Source organism: Megascapheus bottae, chromosome 5 (genome assembly GCF_031878675.1).
Source record: "Megascapheus bottae isolate mThoBot1 chromosome 5, mThoBot2.hap1, whole genome shotgun sequence".
In the NCBI taxonomy this organism is placed as follows: Eukaryota; Metazoa; Chordata; class Mammalia; order Rodentia; family Geomyidae; genus Megascapheus; species Megascapheus bottae.
In genome coordinates this window covers 58,009,759-58,030,303 of record NC_143513.1, presented here as the reverse complement: position 1 = coordinate 58,030,303, position 20,545 = coordinate 58,009,759, and the positions used below count along the sequence as shown (strand labels likewise).

Below are 20,545 nucleotides of genomic sequence, written 5' to 3'. Positions count from 1 at the left end.
CTAGCAGGTGTACAATGCCCAAAGGTAAATAAATATTTTTAAACAAAACAATAGAATAAAATAAAAATAGCCATAAGAAAGTGCAGTAAATATAGTGAAAGTCCTAAAAATTATTATTTTTACTAAAGAGAATAAAAACTATGATGACAGGGCTTACTTTGTTTTCTTAATTTACGATATATTTCTCTAAAGAAAGGTTTGTTGTAATACTTTCTTTCGAAAATAAAATCCAATTTTATTAATATTATAGACTACAAGTTTAAAAAAAGGAAATGGATGAAGTTCATTTTAATTTCATTCTGAATAATTGCTGGAAAGTATGCAGGACCTATTATAGGGGGTGAGATTATTAAAAATCATTATGCATTTACAGTATCTCAGAGGAAATGCAATGACTAATTCTTATTCTCATGGAGGCACACTAGAAACAGCACTAGTTTAGTTAGGCAGGGTTTCATATGACATTCACACATTCTATCTTTCCTCCTCAGAATTAGGTAGGCCACATTCCTCCCTTTTTTGTCCTTCTGCCTTCTCCAGTTCATAAGGATAATATTCATTGATTTCAAACATATCTGTGATGGTGGTAAGACACACACACACACACACACACACACACACACACACAGAGGAGAGAGAGAAAGAGAGAGAGACAGAGAGAGAGAGACAAAGAGAGAGAGACAGAGAGACAGACAGAGAGAGAGAGAGAGAGAGAGAGACAGAGACAGAGACAGAGAGAGACAGAGACAGAGACAGAGACAGAGACAGAGAGAGACAGACAGACAGACAGAGACAGAGAGAGAGAGAGAGAGAGAGAGAGAGAGAGAGAGAGAGAGAGAGAGAGAGAGAGAGAGAGAGAGAGAGAGAGAGAGAAACAAACTGGGACAATGTAATTACATAGATTTGAAATTCAGCCCTGGGAAAGTTATTGTAAAATTCTGGCTCTCCCATTCTTTACAAGTAAACAGGAACAGAGGCAACTACTTTGTGTGCTTAAGTGTAAATAAAAAGAAAGATCACAGGCTCAAAGTACCTGACCTAGCACTCAGTTTAAGTCAGCCATTGTCAACAAGGAAGAGAGGAGGGGTGGAGAGCACAGGATCTTTCCCCTTGGCTTAGGTGAGTTATGGATTTGCTTATCTTTTCTGTACTCAGGCCCTCTAATTTTTGTGCAGATGGCACATTTCTTGAGTCTGAGTAACAGCCTTTGAGTGTATTTTTTTTAATTTTTTAAAAATTTTGATTGTTCTATCATTTAGATTCTTGCTTTTTTCTTTCTTTTTTTTTTTTTTTGCCAGGGTCTAACCTCAGGCCCCAATCCCGCACAATTTCCTACATAGATAGTATGATTGTATATGTTCCTGACAGTATAACTGCTTATAATGCAGATTGCTGCCAGAAATAAAAAAGAAAAATGGTGGCATAGATATTTCATAGTCACTACTGGGAGAAAAATGTTAGCGATTTTCTTACACTTATATTGAACAATACTAGTAGGGAATATCCAGATTCAAGTTTTTTTTTTCCTGATGTTAGTTTATTTCATATTCAGCTTCCATAAGTTTTCATTTTAACTCTGCTTTAAATATGTGTAAGTGTGCTTATTTAAACTGACTTATGTTTGTTACATTTCCTATATTGCCCTACATTGTTTCATCAGGGGCAGTGACCTTCAGTGGTTACTTTCATTGGAAGACAAATAATCATTACATAGTTTACTTGTCTTGTGTTTCAGTACAAAGGAGAAATTGAGCTGTTAATGGTATTTGAATTGTAATTAAAACTATACAAGTTAAAAATAAATTTCTATTGCCCATGGAACTTCAGTTATATTAATACATTGGATTGAACATTTGCAACTCATCATAAATAGCAGAATCACCCTTTTACAATTATACCTCAGGTCATAAGTCTATTCTCATGGGTTGAGAGCCCTATAAGCAGGTATTAGCTGATTTGATAAAAAGATGGTGATGTAAATTTCCAGTTGTCTTTTCCATAGTTCATCCTCCCCTTCTCTACTGAAGAAAAGCTCCAAATTTGTTCAGTGTGATGGTCTGTGTGCTTCACAAATGGCTGAAATGATGGATGCTTAGATGGCATGATTCAGATTGGTGATAGTAATGGCAATGGGAAAACTTGTTAGCAAACGAGGACAGATTCAGCTAACAAATACTTATGCATTTTGCCTCTTTTCTTTTGCTGGGACCCTGAGCATGAGTAGGGATAATCATCTTGTGGCCATAATGACTGAAATCATGTGGGATAGAGCCAGTCACTAGAAGGAATCGTATCTCTCTCTATCATCTCTAAGCCAGTGTAAATATCAACTCTGGATTGACAATCTAAAGATTTCACTATTCATAAAAACTTCAAATCAACCAATAAACTTAAAGCAAATTTAGATAATATTCTGGTAGAAATAAGCAAAATTCATTTGGTTAAAATATCAGATACAATTAAGTCATCACAATAATCTCAAATCACAAAGAAAGTGCATAGATTTGAGACATATGAGAAATACATATATGTGTGTATGTATATTATAATTCTACATATTTTCAGTTAAATTTTATTAAAGAGACTTCCAATTCTCTATCAATTGTATCATTGGTGTACAGTACTACAATGGAACAATTTAGCTTGTTTAAAAGCAACCAAGTAAATATGAGGAGAATGGGTTATTGTAATCAGATTATTTATGTTTGTATAAAATTTACAGCTGAAAGAATTGGAGAAGAAAGAATTTAGAAAATGATAAGAAAAAAAGAATCAGCTGTTGTAAAATATTGTAAAAACTATATTGTTATATTAATTATAATTATTTTAATATAGTTATATTGTAATACAGTTATATTATATTCTCTCTAGGCATGGAAAGAAATCTTTAGAAGCACTATTTTACAAGAAAATTACCCTATAAGTCATGTGAGAAGAAGCTGAGTAAGATGACGTAAAACAAGGCATATAAAGGTCCAATATACATTTCTTCAAAAAGTAACTTGATAAACGTATTTTACATTTGTATAATAGATACCTTGAAAATATTCTAAGGAAGAGCAGTTCAATTCACAGTTATATCATGTGATAAGGAAAAGCTGGAGGAAACCTTGTACAAGAGTTAAGATGAATGCATAAATTTGCAACAAGCCACTCTGGGTTAAAATTCCAGGCATTTAAAAAACAAATCTGGAGCCCAGAGGGGGTGAAACTGAGACTGATTGGTTGAATTGTTACACATGAGCATTTGTCTATTGACTCCACATATTTATGCAAAACTTACTCGGTCACATATTAGAAATATGAAGGTGATAAGATTCTGCTCTGCCCTTGAAGATCTTATTTTAATTATGATTAAGCACAATGTATATAAGAATAGATGAAGTACATGTAAGATATTGTAGTAACATGTAGAAAGGAGAATTGAATACCCATTGTGTGTGTGTGTGTGTGTGTGTGTGTGTGTGTGTGTGTGTGTGTGTGTGTTTGTGTTGGCTGGTTGATTGGCTGCTGGAGGAGGCTAAGGAAATTTTATAGAGGAGTTGACAGTTGAAATTTAAAATCTGCACAGATATTTTTTCTAGAGGAAAAGTTTTTGGAGAAGGGTGTGTAAAGGATTTCAGTAGTCTGGAATGTAATGAATCAAGCAACGAGTAGTCTAATATGGCTCTCCAAATCACATGCAAAAAATCGTGCAGTAGACAAGGAGAGTAGAGTACCAAATTCCAGAAGCAGATAGCTGTCTTTGAAGACAAACCGATGTTTTCTTAACATTCCTAATATCAAAAACAAGCCAACCCAACATTGTAGAGATATACTAATTCCTTTAAGAAGCATTTTAAAAAGCATATAGAAAGGAATGAATCTTATATTGATAACTACACATGAAGAATCATGGCGGTAAAAATAAAATTGTGACATTTTTATACATGATTGGTTAAAGAGAGGCATTCTAATAAACCTACCCAGGGCCATATATTTAAAAAGTAATATATAAAATAAAGAAAGAAAACACTGGACTGAGATTCAATAGCTGTTAGGTAAGAATGGAACCAGGGGTTTTACTAATTCAGCACTTTTTGTATGTGTTATAAAATAATCCTAAGGTAGGGGAAATGTTACAGTATATATTATTAAGGGAATTATGGTTCTGTAATTTTTATTACATGCATCCTATTTCCTTTTTGGAGTCTTCACATATTACTCTGTAGATGAGCCACACTAGAATTTCTTGGAGAACTTGAAGTATTTTGATTTTTCAAAAATCTTATCCCTCCAATCTCAATAGTCTGGAGCAGATCCAAAATTCTCTATTCTTAAAATATTTTCAAATATTTTCCTCCCTTCCCTATCCAATTTCAAATAGCCAATTAAGCACATATAAAATATATGAGATAACAAGGTGAAATATTGTAACCATATAAGATAACCAAGGGATAGCAAAAGAGATGAGAGATAACATAGTACATTAGGGACAACATTCCTACTCATTATATGGCTTTTGTTTCCTTATCCTGGAGGTCCTTACATTTAATGTCATGCTATTTGGCCTAATGTCTCTAGATTTTGTTCTATTGTAAATCTCTGCTAGGAGAGCCCAAGGTTTGGCAACCATTTGTTTAAATAAACTTAGACTACGTGGAGGGCTTACGAGAATTATTGATACTGGAAAATTTCCCCGAATAAAAGAACTTGAAATAGAAACCAAGCATTGAGAAAAAGGTGATTGTAATCATATTGTAATCACCTATATCTTTTAAATGACTATTACATACTTGGTCTCTATGAAAAAGGGAAAGTGTAGAGAAAGAAGTTTCTTTCGTTATATTTGTTTCGGCAGACATATTCTATCTAAGAAATTTCTCCAGTCTTTGTGTGAGACAACAGATTTTCCTCATGTCAGCATGTCGCGATGTGGAATGTGTTCCTGGGTTTATCACTTGAGAATGTGCAGTAGCACCAGCCGTGGAAGATACCAAGGTGGCAGCTTTAACAACAACACAAGTGTGAGCATTGTATAAGTGTAAGAATTTATATACTGTGCAAAGGAATTTAGTCTGCATTTGTGTTCTCTGCAGGCTGAACTACTAAGTAGGTACTATGTGAAAATTAACCAAACTTTAAAAATAGGCATGACCAAATGTCATATTTATTTAAAAAAAAAACTAATCCCAAAATACTTTGAGTCACAGCAGGGTGCGATTCAAGACTTTAAGTAAGAAGTGAATTTCAGCACAGGATGTGGAATTAAGAAATAAAATCCTCAATTCACAACCCTAGGCTAAAGTAGTCAGAAATTGGTGATAGTCAAATAAATCCTCTACCCAGAAATGTTCTTTGGTAAGATCACTTCAGAAGCAGAACTCTGCCTTTCTCCCTTCTTTTAGAGATGTGTCAGGACACTTTAACTCTGAAGGGATGATCCAAGTTAACATCAAAGGAGATTTTCAGCCCAGAAAAAGGACTGTTTCAAGATATGAAGGCCCTCAATTTTTCCAAACACATCAATAAGGAAAGCAGCAGGAGCTTGTTTGTGACACCGGTTTTCCTCATAGATGCATCATACCTAGTGGAATCTGCATACTCTCAGATACAAAAAGATGCATCTGGTCAACTGCACATGCTTTCAATTGCTGGACATCACACCTGTAATTTTTCCAGCCATAACCCATAAGACAATTGGAACATCTGGACCAGTCTTTCTTTACATTGCTGATGTCTAAAACATCACCAGATTTCCTCTTACTTGTATTTTCTACTGTCAAATATTTTTTCTGGGCTCTACCTGGCCTTGGTGATGAAATATGTGGTGTGAAAGAACGAGTTGTTCCTTTTTTAGAAACAGAGATGAAACTCAGGGCAAGTTTTGTTGAAAGTCTATGTTGTTAACTTGTATTGCAGCTTCCTTGACTATGGTGGCTCAATTCAGAAGTAGGACAGAATTTGGAATAATGCCTGCACAAATCTTTCCAATTTCTGGATTTTGAGAACTCCTGACAATCTCAGGACACACACCTTGTGAATGTCAAGAGTCTGCTATAATTAGTTCGTGTGAGTCGTTTCTTCCTCATCTAATCAGAGAACACAATTTCATTTTTTAATTCACTGTAGTATAATAATTTATTAGCATTTATTAAGTGCCTGTGGGAAAAAGTAACTTAGTGCCCAACCATAATTTAACTTAAAATAATGTTTGATTCTTTTAATGAACTTTGGTAATTTTCATATTAAGGTAAGGCAATAATATTTTTAAAGAAAAAATTAATTATGGATTTGTTTTGATCTTTTCAAATGCAATTCTTCCAAACTCAAAATTACTGAAATAATCATAATCTGCCTAACCTAAGACATATTTAGAACTCACCATTCTGTGTCTCTGTGTATGTGTGTGTGTGTGTATGCCAGTACTGGGACTTGAACTCAGCACCAGAGATCTGTCTCTTAGCTTTATTGCTCTACCACTTGAACAAGAGCTTCACTTCGGTCTTTTTGATGAGAGGATAAGTCTCATAGTTTTCTGCACAGGCTGGCTTCAAACCATTCAAATCTCAACTTCCTGCATTAGCTAGGAATATAGGCATAAGCCATTGGCACCGGGATAGAAGTAACCATTTAATACAAACATTTTAATCAATGATGCTTCACATTTTCATTTTTAGGAGTTTTATGGAGAAAATAACCAAAGGACTCAATGATTATGAAAAAGATTTAAAAATATGGGGCTTAGCAATAAACTTCCAGCACTAAATGAAATGCTTATGTTTCTAAGTACTTCTAAGTTAAGAGTAGTGTTGCTTTCATACTAAATCTTCAATGAATCTATTCTTGAATCAAGGCAAACCCAGGATAAATGTTGAATATTATGTTGTAAGAGATAGAAGAGTATCATTTTTCTGCTAAAAATGATGTCAGAATAGATTAAGAAAAAGTGATATATATATATATATATAAACATATATACATACACACACAACTGAATGTGATTCATCCATTGGAAGGAATAATTTCATACCATTCATAAAGAAACGGGAAGACTTAGGGAAAATTATATTAAGTGAAGTAAGTCAGATCCAGAGATACATAAGTTGAATGGTTTTCCTCATTTGTGGTAGCTAGATAGACTTATAAAGTAAACATGTTGATTGGTATACTAGTAGTTACAAATGAATGAACTGAAATATAGTAAACTCAATGGAGAGCTCACATACTCTATTGGACAAAATCAAAGTCCAACAAAATAAGCACAAGGAAATGGTTACTTGCAAGAATGGGATGGAGGATGTGGAGCAGGAACATGAGGGTAAAGGTAGATAACTGACAGAGGGGGGGGCAGAATGCAGTCAAGAATTCATAATATATAACGCAAAATTAATGGGTCAAATTTTTGAAGGGTACGAATGTTGAAGGGATAAGACTCATCAAGAGGCACTGTATTCATAAATTGCTTTGTTAAATGGCACCTCCTTTGTATTATTACTTAAAGATAATACAAAATAATTTAAAATATATTTTAGTTTCAAGACAGAATTAAATGCTTTTAATTAGTTAACTTATTTTCCTCCTCCTATGGAATCAAAGTAACAGAGATAAAATAGACCAGATTACATAATAAGAAAGTCAAAGAATGACAAGGGAGGTAAAAATACCATAAAATAGGTGCAGGAAACAAAGTTTTAAAGAAAAAAAATGTAGAAATATAGGAACAAAGTCCACAGAGAAAACACAGAGAGACTTAAATGGAAGCAAAATTCTAAGTAATTTTATGTTTTGTCTTTAATCATGTTCTGACACTGTTCTTCACTTTGTCATTCAGTTTAGCTTGTACAACATCTCTAACTATCGTAAGATAAAACTCACAGCCTAAGTCTTAAATCCTACAGAGAGCTCCCATAACAATATTAATACTCTAGTTCTTTCTGGCTTTCACTTTAGTTAAGGTACGAAAATCAAGGGAATATATACTGAAAATCCTAATGGATTATAGAAAGAAGCAAGTGCTTGGATAGCGAAGGAAAGAGAAAATTTGACCTCTGAGAAAGCAATTTGTCCCATATTTAATTCACAAAAACTCTTACATAGCAACCCGAGAAGCAAAAATGTAGTTACTAATTCTCTTTCTTCTATTTAATATTCACCTTAAAATATGATTTTTTTATTCTTGTGTATGCCCCCATTGTACATCCTAAAAATTACAAGGAAGGGAGGAAAAAAAACTGATGGGATTAGGCATTAAAAGTACTAATGCTACAACTCAAATGAACAGTGCTTATGCTTGAAGGTATTTATCTTTCTGGACAAAGCTTGAGATTAGTCAGCAAGCCCTGACCATAAATGGCTTTTTCTTTGACATTCATTAATGAATTAAACTCTAAACTGATATTTCTATTCTATTTTCTTCCTTTTCCGTGTTTTTTTCATGTTTGAAAAGATGCACTTTTACAGAATAATGGAACAAAAAGTGGTCTCCTCTACTCCTGTGTATTTATCTATCATTTCTTGATTATTCTACAGATGTGTCTCCGTAGTCCTGACCTCTCTTGCTGTCAACTTCTCCTCATTTTATAAAAGCTGAATAGTTCTACTTGCCATCACAACAAGCAATATATTTGTGCTCAATGAATTAAGCACCTGAATATAGTTGTCTTAGTCTAGATCTTTCATTACTCTTCTCCCAGAAAATACTTTCTAAACAGACCAGTGTTTACTAATTCTTCGCAAAACACTGCTTTGGCCAATGATACTATTTCTCTATCAGAACCTATATCAGTCTTTGCTACTCAGACCATGAAGTTTAGACTCATTGGCCAAGCATTTCAGATCATATATAATTGAAGATACATACATGTGTGTGTGTGTATGCCATCCCTTTTCCTTTTGTATGACATTAATATGCCCATCAAAATTTACCACCTACACTTACCAAATCTCATTTGATAATATCCTCCCTCTACATTGTAGTTTAAAAAAAGCTCTATAAAAATGTATCTAGCTGCAAAACCATTTTTCTTTAAATCTAACATTCCTTTTCTTTACACCCAATGTGGAAAACTTTTCTAAAAGCATTTCCTTATCATAGTAGCCTGATGGATAATTTTCATTTTAATATGGTCATTATACTTTATCATTTTTCTCATTTATAAATGTTCTACAATGTATTTTCTTACATATTGGTCATAATATAGCCTCAGCTACATTAACATATTTAAAACATTTCACATTATAATCACTCAATTAACATTAAAGGGAGGAAAGATTTCTCTCTTAAATCTCCTTTGACTCTCAAATATAGCATTCTTGCATTCTTGTTTGTTAGCTCTTACAGTGTACTAGGAATGATAAACATAAAATTTATATTTATGTGTGGTGAGTGTAGAGTATGAGTTCCAAGAGGGCATGTAGCTGTGCAGATCTTCTAGCAATTTTTTTCTCCTTAGCATAACTGGACATAGTGAAAACTGATGTACAAACAAGGAAGGACTTTTACTATAAAATGTATTCATAATCTGAATTAAATATCAACTTCCTGGACTCTCTCATAATAGCAACTACTTATCAACTCATTATTCAGACTTAAGCTGCTATACTTTGTATTTTATTTTTGAAAGATTGATTTATTTTTCCTTTTTTAAACCATTTTAGATGTCAGGAAACAGTCTCCAAAATATCAAGTTGCTAGGTGTTAGTGGTTAACTCTTAACTATTCAGTAAGTTGAGACTTGAAAATTGAGGTTCAAAGCCAGCCTAAGCAGAAACATTTATGAGATTCTTACCTTCAGTTAGCTAATAAACAAATGAACGAACCAAAAGCCGAAGTAGTAGGATTGTAGCTTAAGTAATAGAGCAGCAGCCTTGGGTGAGACCTAAGGGATAGTGCTTGGGTCCTAAATTTTACAGCCAGTACCAGCACACACACACACACACACACACACACACACACACACACACACACACACACACACACTGACATAGACACAGACACAGACACAGACACATAGACACACAGACACACACAACACACACATAACTTCAAGTTGCTCTATCGGAAGTCCTGCTCTTTAAGATAACATTCTCTTTTAGGAGTAGAACTAGTGCAAAAATTTCCACACAAATCAGCTTTGCAGTGATGGACTGAATGTCCCACTTCCTTCTCCTCTGTGATCATCACCTTTGAGAAAGTTGGCCATGGATAGAACATCAACAGTTGAAGAAAAATTTGTTCTGTAAAATCATGCAGCATTTTAAGAAATGCTCTTCAGTAGAATGTGATAACCAGAACCACATAAGGCCTGATTTGTACTTCTAGTTTTAAATTTAAGTTTTTAAAAATTTTCTGGTGATGAACCAGTTTATCAGAACTACTGCTCATATTTTATACACAGAAAACAAAAATGACAATACACATATAATAAAAAGTATTTCTAAGATTTTTACATCCTCATAGATGACTACATTAAAACTATATCTCTGATAATGATATTGAAGAATGTGAAAAAATTGCATTTCTGCAGAATATACTATTAAATTATTTTTGGGGTAGGGTGTCATGGGGCTTGCACTCTGGGCCTGGGTATTGTCCTGGAGATCTTCAGCTCAAGGCGATGGCCCTACCCTTGAGCCACAGCCCCATTTTCCATTTTCTAGTGAATAATTGGAGATAAGAGTCTCACAAACTTTCTTTCTTTCTTTTTTTTTTTTTTTTTGGCCAGTCTTGGGCATGGGCTCAGGGCCTGAGCACTGTCCTTGGACTTTCTCAAGGCTAGAGCTCTACCACTTGAGCCTCAGCACCACTTCCAGCTTTTTTTTTCTATGTATGTGGTACCGAGGAATCGAACCCGGGTCTTCATGAATGCTAGGCAAGCACTTTAACCACTAGGCCAAACTCCTGGCCCCTCACAAACTTTCTTGCCCAGAATCTCTGGACTGTAATACTCAGATCTCAACCTCCTTAGAAGCTAGGATTACAGGCATGGGCCACCATGCCCAGCCACTATTGACTTTTACATTACATAATTTTATAATTTATTCTTTAATATGCAATATGAAATCTTAGAATCATTACTCAGTTTACTACAAAATATATGCTTTGTCTATTAATGCTAATTTTAGTATTTTAGAATAAAGTAGAAGGTAGAAATGCTGTTAATTTGCATTCTATCACAATGTATTAAAGTGTAGATTATAAAAGTTTATGCAGGAATAGAATGATTTGGTAATTTGAATGTCTTCTAAATGCACTATATAATATCTCAAACTATTAAACAACAAAGCCTTGTATTTTCTCAGACATTTCCATACACAAAGAATTTGATTTTTGTTAATTCCAAAGAATGATATGTGAAATTAATGGTACGCCACAGAACAGAAATAAACAAATCCCCATAATCCTTAGAGAACCTAATATCTAATATTCTACACCTAATCCTGAAATACTAAGATGGTCATCACATATCAAGCAACATATCTCTCTACTTATGAGATTCTAGATTAATCCATCAGCCAATGCAATGTCTTTACATTTAATGGCTACCTCAAAGTTGTAGTAACTATTTTGTAGTTGAAATGTCAAAGGATATTAAATGACTACCTCTGAGTTATGTAACTATTTTGTAGTGATGTAAGAAAAAGACTTCCAAGTTTAATCTACGAGACTTTCAACTTTTACATTCTGTACTTTTTAAGACAGAATTACAATTTTTTAATTTACCTATTAAAAAAGAAAATTTCAAATTAGCTATTAACCTATAGTGAAGGAAGTGATTTCAGTGGTATATATTAATATCCATCTAAGATAGCAAAGCAATGGCATTTACCTTAAATTTACGTCTCTGCTCTGCCCAGCTGTTGGAGAACCACAAGTCTGTCTCATGGCTGTAAATGTAACAAGAACAATAATGCGACTGATTTTCACATCTAAACTACAGTTTTCATAGGCTAGAAAATTGATCATGTATTTTACAAAAGAAATTTCAAATTTACAGAATTTGGAAGTGTGCATATGCATGCATGATTGTGTTTGAGAGAGTTTAATATTTCTAACCTGAAGAAAGTGTGAACGACATTGAGAACATTGAATATTATCTTTGACTACCTTTCTTTGTTATGAATTACTACATCTATATCAACTAGGAACAAAACTAAATAAAACAAATTAAAATGAACGTATATCTTCTGCTATTACCAGGGTATGTTTTCTGGGAAACATAGTAAAATTATATAGGAAAAACATCTGGTAATGATTAGGTTAACATCAGCTCTTATTTGCATTTCAATCTTTGCATATTGTTCATCAATATCTTATTAATCAATGTACCTGCTGATTGGACCTATTCAACTCCTGTTTTAAGTAATTAATAGAACATGTAAATATGGTCCCAAGATATATATTCAAATATGTATACATGCAACTGAAATCACTACTACAATAGGTAGTAAGGTTTGTCAGATGCAATATTTATTCTTTCCAATTTTTATTGTAATTAATAAGATATGTCATCAGTATCAAAAAATCTGAGATGAGTGTAGGTGAAAAAAATCAGAGCACATAAACAATGGGCTATTAGTAATAGACTCTGTATCATGCAACACTTCAAATCTGGCTACCTTGTTTTAACTCAATAAAATGTACATGAGGGTTAGGCAAGTAAATATTGTTCTTGTGACTTGAGCCATCAAAGTAATTTTTAATAATCTGGATCTTCTTTGAAACTATGTAAAATAATCTTTGAAAACTATATTTTCAAATAAAAATCACTTTGCTCCTCTAAAGATGTTATTCTTCATATACAAAGAAGCATCAACCTCTTTTAACATCAAATACCTTTCCTTGCAAGCGCTGATTTTGATTTTAAATTATCCTTAGGAAATTTAAAAGATAATCCATGCAAACTATCTGATAGAAGTTTTGCTAAATCCTGGTCAAGTAGCAAAAGGATTTGATATTGAAAGTATCATACCAGAAAACTTGAAAATGATTTAAAAATTTAACAAAACATTCTATTATTTTACATCTAGCCTGAATAGTATTTTCAGATTCAGGATAAACATTAATTGGTATCCCCATTTAATTACAGCTTGTAATCTGGTGTAGAATACTCTTGAGGATTTATTTGATTTAAAGATAATCTCTACATGTCTACAGTTGATAAACTTATGAAATACTAAAACTGTGGTTTCCTAGTATATTAATTACAGTATATACTTTTGTGGACAAATATTCTTCATTCATTATTTCTAAGTTTTTTCATTCATAAAATCCAACTATTCTTTGTTATGATATTTGAGCATGAGGTCCCATTAAAATACAAATAGTATAGTATGCTATAGTTGTATAACATACAGACTGGAACTATATTCAGAATCAATGTGCATCAAAAAACACTAAGTACAGGTGACCCAAAGTATGGCCAATAACCATTAATCAATACTTAGAATATTTTTAATCATGGGCTTATGCTGAAATAGTAAAATTAAGGACTTCTGCTCAACTGAGACAATTGATACCATAATTTTTATTTTAGAGCTATTAATATTATTACATTATATGTGCAAGTATGTCTTAAGAAAAAATTATGACTTTTTAATAAAAGTTAACTGCACCACCAGAACAAACCCAGAAGTAGAACCAAAAGTCTAGTCATTCTTTCCAGGAATAACATAACCAATAAAAAGGAAACTCTACTAGATTTAGCTTTGGAAAGAAAAGAGCAACTAAGTGTTTTTCTATTTTGTCAAAAAATGTGATAAAACTAAAATTTGAGCACCAAACAGTATTTTTCAGACATTCAAAAGTAACTTCTTTCCTATCATTGTCTTATATTTCCCATATGGTTGACACACCAGCTATCTTTGGTAACTTCTAATATATTAAATTTCCTGTAAGTACAAGCAGACTCCAGCAATCAGATAACAACAGAAATCCTAGACTTGCTGCTGTAACTTGAGGAGTGATGTGTTGCTTAGGAAAGGGTGTCACAGAAGTAGTAACTAGTTAGAAGCAAAATAAGGCAAAAGGTCATAAGATAAAATGAATCTTAATTGCATGTAGACTCAGTAATCTTTGATTTATTATCATGATCTCCTGGACTAGAGGTACAATTGACACATCCATGTCCCTTATCCATCTCCCCAAATAACTTTGCTCCCAGAAAATAAGTCCTCATCTTTAATGTGTTTAGGGACCATAAATGTAAGCCAGGGTTTCAGTAATAAAGTGAGATGTGGATTGTGTGGATCAGTATCATATAATTTTGCTGTCATACAAACTAAACTTCACAAGCTCATAATGTAAGATTTAGTTTCTATAATCTGTTAGTATAGTAAAAAAAAGGACAGTTAAGCCAGTATAAAAATACTTTTTTTAAACTTAAGATTGCATATAGATAAATGTGTGTACATATGTTTATGTATATATATATATAATTTCTTTCAGTAGAGCTAAGAAACACTATGAGAGGTGTTTGATGCAACTCCAGATTCTGACTTCTAAACATTTTACAAATGTACAGTAAATGGTTCCCCACCAAAGAAAATGTTTCATATGTTTTTGTTAAGAAGAATGTTTAAAACAATGGCTATATTCTGAGAAAAAAGTGACTTTAAAGGACATACATTCTATCAATTCAAAGAATTCAGAGGACATATACAAGCAGTAAGGACAACAAACTCTAGAATGTGCTTTTTTCTAACTGTAGCAACAGCAATAACCCCTTAGAAAACCCAAACTTTTTTGCTTTTTTGTTTTTTTTCCATTTTAGAGGTTTTATGCAACTTGCCACTTGGCTAACACTGCTAAAGGTTTGTTTCATATTGCTTTATTTTCTTTCACATAGTTTTACTCTGACTTTGCTTTTAAAGAAGAATATTCACATTTTAACCTATGTGTGAATAAAATCCAATTAAAACATTCTAAAGAATTGTATACAAAATTCTTAGTACCTATTCATAACAAGTATGGCTCCTATATGATTTATGCAAGTAGTGATCTTAGGAAAGTTTCCAAACCTAGAATAACCAATGCTTTTAAATTTATAGTAAAATATTATATAACACATATACATGTATAATGTTAAGATTCAATCTTCTTTTGGAATTACATAGCCAGGTAGAATAGCTTTGTATATACATACAAGTCTTTCTGCACATCTTTTATTATGAACATGTTTTACTGTAAGTCCACCAAGAACAAGAGTGCTCTACTAACCTGCAGTGGTCTCTGTTTATCACTGCTTTTAGGAGATTTCAGTCCACTTGTTTGCTGTTGTAGTAGAAGTTGTCTTGCTGCCTGGAGAGCCTACAAGTGAAATAAATAAATAAATACATAAGAATTATCTAAATATTCCTTCTAAGTGAAATTGATCATCAGTTACTCCTCAGCTTAGATGTATGAGGATCCTCACATCCTCACCTTCTTTTACAATCCCTATTCTTTTTTCTTCTAATATGCAAAATAAATTCATGAAACACATGTATACAACTTTATTTAAATCATAGAGATGTGTGTAATCCTTCAGGAAATAAATTTAATTTGTTTAAAGTGCTTCAAGAAGGAAAACCATAAACTGCATCAATAACCTCATTTCCACAAGGAACTTGTCTGAGTGTTCAACTAAAATGCCCACTCCCTTTTAAATTATCATTCAATTTGCATTTTCATATTACAATTTTGAAGCAAAAGCAGTAAGACTTCAAGTGTTACCGGAAGCTGTAATTAAATTTGACAAATCAACATCAGATTATCTTGAAAGTGAATTAATAAGGATTTTCGCTAAAGATTAAAAACACTTTTTTGTACTTACAATTCAAGGGGAAACCTCTCCTTTGACAAAATAAAGTGCAGTTTTAATACCAAATAAAATTGAGTGGTTTTCATTTGCATTCTTAGCAAAATCAGAGAACAAAGAAATTACCACCCAACCAATCATGCTTGTTTCTATGTGTGACAGAATACCAATCAAAATAGAAGATGTTTTCATTTATTTTTATGTTTTCTTATCTACTTAGGAAAATAAAATTTAACATAAGAAACTAATGTAAACAGGTCTTTCACTAGAGGAAAGACATTTCAGTGAATATACTTTATAAACTCATCTTCAAAACACAGTATCCTAAAACAAATTGTATCTTTAATTGCTTTAAAGGGAGCAGTAGCAACTGACTTAAAATGAACTTTTTAAGTCTATTTAAAAATTAATTTTCTCTGTTAAAAACTGAGCTCAATACACAATAATGACAGATTTTTTTCAACACATAAATACTAAAAGATACCACTACCCTGTTTTATTATTCTCTGTTTTAAAACACAGGGTAAATTTTCATAATGGTAAAAAATAAATATACTTCTATAATAATTAAGATTTTCAGCTGATAAAAAGTTCAATTTTGATTAGAACCAATGATCTGTTTTTTAGGAGAGTTTCTAGTATCCATGACAACAGTTGCTTTGACAAGATGTGCATATGGCATTACACTACCAGCTGGTGTGAACAATGTTTGAACTACTGCATTGAGATGCTGAGCAAACAGAAAAAGTTGCCACGTCTTAACCCTCAGGGAAGGCAGTCATCCCCTGATCAATTATGAAAAGACAGAGAGAGGGCTGCTACAGTCTGGCTTCAAGCAAGTTTTCTGAGAAGGCAGGCAGACCTAGAAACTAAAGTAAACAAACTCAGTGCACTAGCATCATCTCCTAACAACATTGATTTGTCTTCCCATAGCAGGATCTGGCACAGTTTGTAAAGCTTTTCCTTTTCTTTCTTTTCCTTTTTCTTTTTTTTTTGGAAGGTACAGTCACGAAGATTTTCCTTAAACAACAACAACAAAACAACTTTTCAAGTAACAACAAATCACACCAATATTCTAAGGATAGGATATACCAGTGAACCCAGGAAATTTATTACAGAGTTGTTTGAATAACATAAATTCTATAATTATATTAATATCACCAAACTCAATGACAACACTGTATTGATATTTTAAAGAGCATGCATTCCTCTTTTTGGTTGAGACCTATAAAATAAGAATGAGTGATAATTTTCTCATGGAAATTGCATTAGTATGATGAAGCCTGGGTCTTCAATACAACTTTAAAAAAAAGAAGCTAAAATCCATATGAAGTTTGGCTAGTTTTTTAATAAAATCTTTTTATTGCTTTTGAGTTAATAGATAATATATCCTTTAAGTTTTCTTTGTGTGTGCAGGTGGTGGTGGGGAGGTCATCCATTATCTTAAAAGATTCTAATCAACACAGTTTAGAACTCTGGAATGGTAGACAATTAGGACTAAAAGCAAGCTTATAAGTCACCTAACCTCAAAAACCTCATTGAAAAAATAAAAATAAAGAAGGAAAAAGTGAAGATTCCACTAAACAGTTGCCTTGTTTGGGTCACAAAGTAATTTCTAAGTGCTTTGTTCAAAGGCTCCTGGATCTAAGCCACAGTGTATTGCAAGTTGCCCTATTGCCTTTAGTCTGTCCAAGGAACCAATCACTAGAGAACAACAGTTGAGTAAAATTCGAGTACAGGAAACATACATTACATACTATCTACTTACTTTTTACCAGTAAAGGTAAAGTTTTTCAGAACATAGGAGAAAATGATCTTTTTATTACTTGAATTTGTAAGTGAATATAACAATTATCACATAATATGGACTCCTTTCATGGCAAAATGTACTCTACATTTTTAGCCTGGATTTCATTATATATTCTACCAATATATGACAGAACTCCAAACTTTACCATATTCTCAATATTTGTTTAATTGATCAGAGTTGGAAGGAACCTTTACTATTGCTTAAGCTACCTCTCTCATTCTATGGGCAAGAAAATGAAAAATCAATGTTATAATTCCTTCATTAATGTCACAAAGAACTAGCAGTACTCAGTCACAAACTTTCCCACACCCTGGACTACATCCATTTCAGCATTGTGAATTATGTTCCTTCAAGCAACCAGTGGAATATTTGAATCCCAATGGTTATAGAAAAAAATCATACACAATAAGACATAATGAACTTCTGCTTATAAAAATATTCCTAGCCAAGAATACACTACTGCTTTAGCATCTTGGAACTCACATCCATTTAGAAGAGCTGTGGATCATCTTCCAATATAAACTTATGAAAAATAATTTCCATTTGCTCACTTCAACATTTTTAGTAGCAATAGAGATTGTTATAGTAAACAGAAGAGGTGGAAGGAAAATAAAAAAAACCTCTAGAAGATCAGGAATGATTGAAAGCCCATAAGCAGCAGAGTCTTTGGCAGTTTGCCTTTTGACTACATGCGTCATAGGACATTTTTATTTCCATGTCTTGGATAACACATTTGGACTGGATTTCAATAAACAATTGCTCAGAGATGTTTAGGTCATCTCTGTAATTTATTACTGTAACTACTCAAAAGATGAAAGATTATGAGATAAAACATTTTCATCCATATTTGGCAGTAGGTGTCAAATTACATCAAATATTAATTTGAAAATTACTTTCCACTTTTACCAATAAATACAAAAGATAAGTTCCAGGGCTGTTCATTAAGTTTTATGAACCAATGACATATTTATGTGATTGTCTTCTCTTCCCAAAGTCATGCAGAACAAAAGCCAAACCTTGTTTACAAAATTTCCTTTGCTAATGATGAAGTCTGATTCAAATGGACAACAAGAACTAGGATTTGAAAGCAGCCAAACAGTATCTAGTTTCCCAAAACACATTTGTTTTGAATTAAGGGTGCACTTTACTTAACGAAGTTTCCTAATTTTAGTAAAGCTAAAGAAAATTGGGATAGGATATTTTCGAAATTGGAATCAGATTAAATATTTTGTAAGAAACAAAGAATAAAAATATTTGCAAATAAATTGAAGATCTATTTTGATATCAGAGGTATGAGACTGTATGTATCTTACAGAACTGAGTGAATTTTCTACTCACTGTAAGCATCACTTCTAATAGTTACTGAGTGATTTTAACCAAACTAAACTTTCATTAAGTTCCAGTTTATCATATTTCTCTCGTGGTATTAACTTTATGATTGTGATGAACCGTGCAAGACATAATTCAATTAAATAGGCTGTTGTGAAAATTAATTTGGTGTAAAAAACTTTGTAACCTGTGAGATAAACACTTTATTTTTCTGGAGGAAAATGGGATTTCTTTTTTACCAGAAATAAAATTATTTAAGAATGGTTTATAAATACCCAGTGGAATAAAACAAAAAAAGCAACAACAAACTACCCCTAAACTGCTTATTATGCTGAGGCTTCTAGGTAACTTTTCTTTTAAGTAAACATACGCATATTTTGGGAGAAAAAGAGAGACATCACTCATATCTTTCCTGTCTCGTCCCATAAAAAATAGGAATGCTTAACCTATCAGTCTGCTGCATTTGAGACATTAAAATGAAAAATGACATCTACACCCATTAATATTTTCAATGTATAAACAGCACAGCGTGACACATTCTTGAGAGCTGAAGGCTACAAAATCTCTCTGAACATAAATAACAAAGCACTCAGAAGCATATTTGATGTTGAGATTCATCTCTGAGCAAAACACTGCTGCCTCGGATTCTTATGAAAATAGATGCGGCCCAAATGGATCCCCTGTAATTGGTTTCAGATAGCGAGGTCAGAAGAAATATGATACAAGAAGCGATTACGCGGAGCAGGCGAAACAAGAATGTTTACACAGGCAACTCCCTGCTTACAATGACAAGGAGTGGATAGTTTGCAGATAACTAGAACCAAAAAAAAAAAAAAGAAAGAAAAAGAAAAGAAAAATAAAACCTACCAACCAATTTTTTACTCCCCTGTTTTAACCTTTCACACATTATGTGCTTAATCTGTTACTTGCAAATACTGAACATAAAATAAATTTCAAACAGAATTTTCTTTTGCAATTATTTCTTAAGTGTGATGGATAGAAAAACATCGTTGGTTTCCTCCACAGAGGATATGAATTTCTATTCTGCTTGTCCCTTTTCTTCCCCACTAAAAAGAATATACTGATAAATGTAATCTGAAGTTTCATAATGTTATTTAATAGAAGAAAATTAATCACTTAATTGTCATAACCTATTTTGAAACAGCAATCTATCAGAATGAAATTATTCATCTGTAGCTACTGACACTCCATTTTATCAAGCTTGATGTATAATTAGACTGATTCTTGAAAAAAATAGATAATTATTCAAAAAATTAAAAACAATTGTTATCATAGTTAACATAAAATTAGAAAATAAATGTGGATACATTGTATTTATATTGTGTATCACTATGAAATCCAAAATGGGAAAGCTAAAATCATGGTCGTGAAATATGAGGCTTTTTAAACTTGTTATTTAGTGCCCATGAGGTTGATTCAATGGAAAGAGAACCAAGGTATTGAATCTATGATGGACTGGATCCTCTAATCATTCCCAGAGTAATAATAAATTCCTCAAGGTCCCTACACAATACACACAAAGTACAGTTCAGTACAGCTCCCAATTCACCTGTAAAATAAGCTAATAGTGACTAATGGCTTCAACAGGTCCTGCTTTTCAGATTCG

The 20,545-nt window shown here is 32.7% G+C and overlaps 1 protein-coding gene across 1 annotated transcript in view; it reads right to left on the bottom strand.

The window, feature by feature from the left end:
* The window catches only part of Foxp2 (forkhead box P2), a 437,066-nt gene that overhangs the window by 135,094 nt on the left and 281,427 nt on the right, over positions 1–20,545 (bottom strand). Inside the window, exon 4 of the mRNA XM_090333180.1 lies at positions 15,200–15,289. Within this exon, the coding sequence (XP_090189306.1) occupies positions 15,200–15,289 (90 nt within the window). The remainder of the gene's footprint in view (positions 1–15,199; positions 15,290–20,545) is intronic.